Source organism: Egretta garzetta, unplaced genomic scaffold (assembly GCF_000687185.1).
Source record: "Egretta garzetta isolate BGI_Z169 unplaced genomic scaffold, ASM68718v1 scaffold100, whole genome shotgun sequence".
In the NCBI taxonomy this organism is placed as follows: Eukaryota; Metazoa; Chordata; class Aves; order Pelecaniformes; family Ardeidae; genus Egretta; species Egretta garzetta.
Genome location: NW_009258265.1, coordinates 1,722,512 through 1,723,862, shown reverse-complemented (window position 1 = coordinate 1,723,862; position 1,351 = coordinate 1,722,512). Strand labels below are relative to the sequence as shown.

The 1,351-nt window shown below is 66.4% G+C and overlaps 1 protein-coding gene across 1 annotated transcript in view; it reads left to right on the top strand.

Annotated features, from left to right (window-relative positions):
• Positions 1 to 1,351, top strand: part of LOC104135040 (contactin-associated protein 1) — a 15,360-nt gene that overhangs the window by 8,683 nt on the left and 5,326 nt on the right. Inside the window, 4 exon segments of the mRNA XM_035903431.1 lie at positions 79 to 180; positions 435 to 628; positions 730 to 877; positions 1,107 to 1,310. Of these exon segments, the coding sequence (XP_035759324.1) occupies positions 79 to 180; positions 435 to 628; positions 730 to 877; positions 1,107 to 1,310 (648 nt within the window).

Below are 1,351 nucleotides of genomic sequence, written 5' to 3'. Positions count from 1 at the left end.
CAGGCCAGGGGGGCTGCCGCGGGGACACCGCCCAGTTCAGCACCCCGAGCCCGGCCCCCAGCCCCACTCTCCCCGCAGGACCCTGCTACGATGAGCTCGTCGCTCCCCTCTACTCCTCATCCATCGGTGCCTCCTCCAGATACAACATCTTCTACTCGGCCAGCTTCGCCCGGCTGCACAGTGAGTCCCCTCCCATGGGACCAGGGTGCAGACAGGGTGGGGGACCCTGGGCAGGGGGTGTCCCCGGCAAGGTCTTACCTTGTGTGAGGCTGAGGGGTCCTCAGGTGCCCATGGCAGAGCCCTCGGCATCCCCTGGGGGTGGGGGAGAACCCCGCAGCCCTCCAGCTCCCACCCGCAGTTGGGTGCTGCGGTGGGGCCAAGGAAACAGCTGGGTGCTGGGCTGTGGGGCCGGCTGAGCCGCTCCCCCCCCGCAGGCACCTCGGGCTGGTCCCCCGACCCCCGGGACAAGCAGCCCTGGCTCCAGATTGACCTGATGCAAAAGCACCGGATCAACGCGGTGGCCACACAGGGGACCTTCAACACCTATGACTGGTTGACGCGCTACATTGTGCTCTACGGAGACCACCCCACCAGCTGGAAACCCTTCTTCCAGCAGGGCAGCAACTGGGTAGGGGGGGTCCCCAAGAGTCCCTGCGGGAGGGGGTCCTCTGGGGGGAGCAGAGACCCTGGGCCCGGAGAGAGGTGCTGACAGTGGCTCTTCATCCCCAGACGTTCTTTGGGAACGTGAACGAGAGCGGGGTGGTGCGGCACGACCTGCACTACCCCATCCTTGCACGCTACATCCGCATCATCCCAGTGGCCTGGAACCCACGTGGGAAGATCGGGCTGCGCCTGGGCCTCTACGGCTGCCCCTACCGTGAGTACCCAGCCCGGGGGATCCAGCAGCCCCACGTGGGGTGGGACCCCAGCCCGTCCACCCATGTGGCAGGGGGCCAGCCCCTGGCTCTGGAAAACCCTCTCCCAGAGGGGATTGTGTCCAAGTGGTCTGCAGCCGTCAGCTCTGGCATAGCAAAAAGGAGTTCCCCGTGCCGGGGCACCTGCTGCTGCAGGCAGTGACCTGGCTGGGGCCGCTCTGCTCTCCCCAGGGTCCCACGTGCTCTACTTTGACGGGGATGACGCCATCTCCTACCGCTTCCGGGCCAAAAGGATCAGCACCTTCGAGGATGACATCTCCTTCAACTTCAAGACGCTGGAGCAGGACGGGGTGCTGATGCACGGGGAGGGCTCGCAGGGTGACTACATCACAGTGGAGCTCAAGCAGGCCCAGCTCCTCCTGCACATCAGCTTAGGTGAGCGGGGGCTGGGGGGCCAGGGGACTGGGGGACACAGG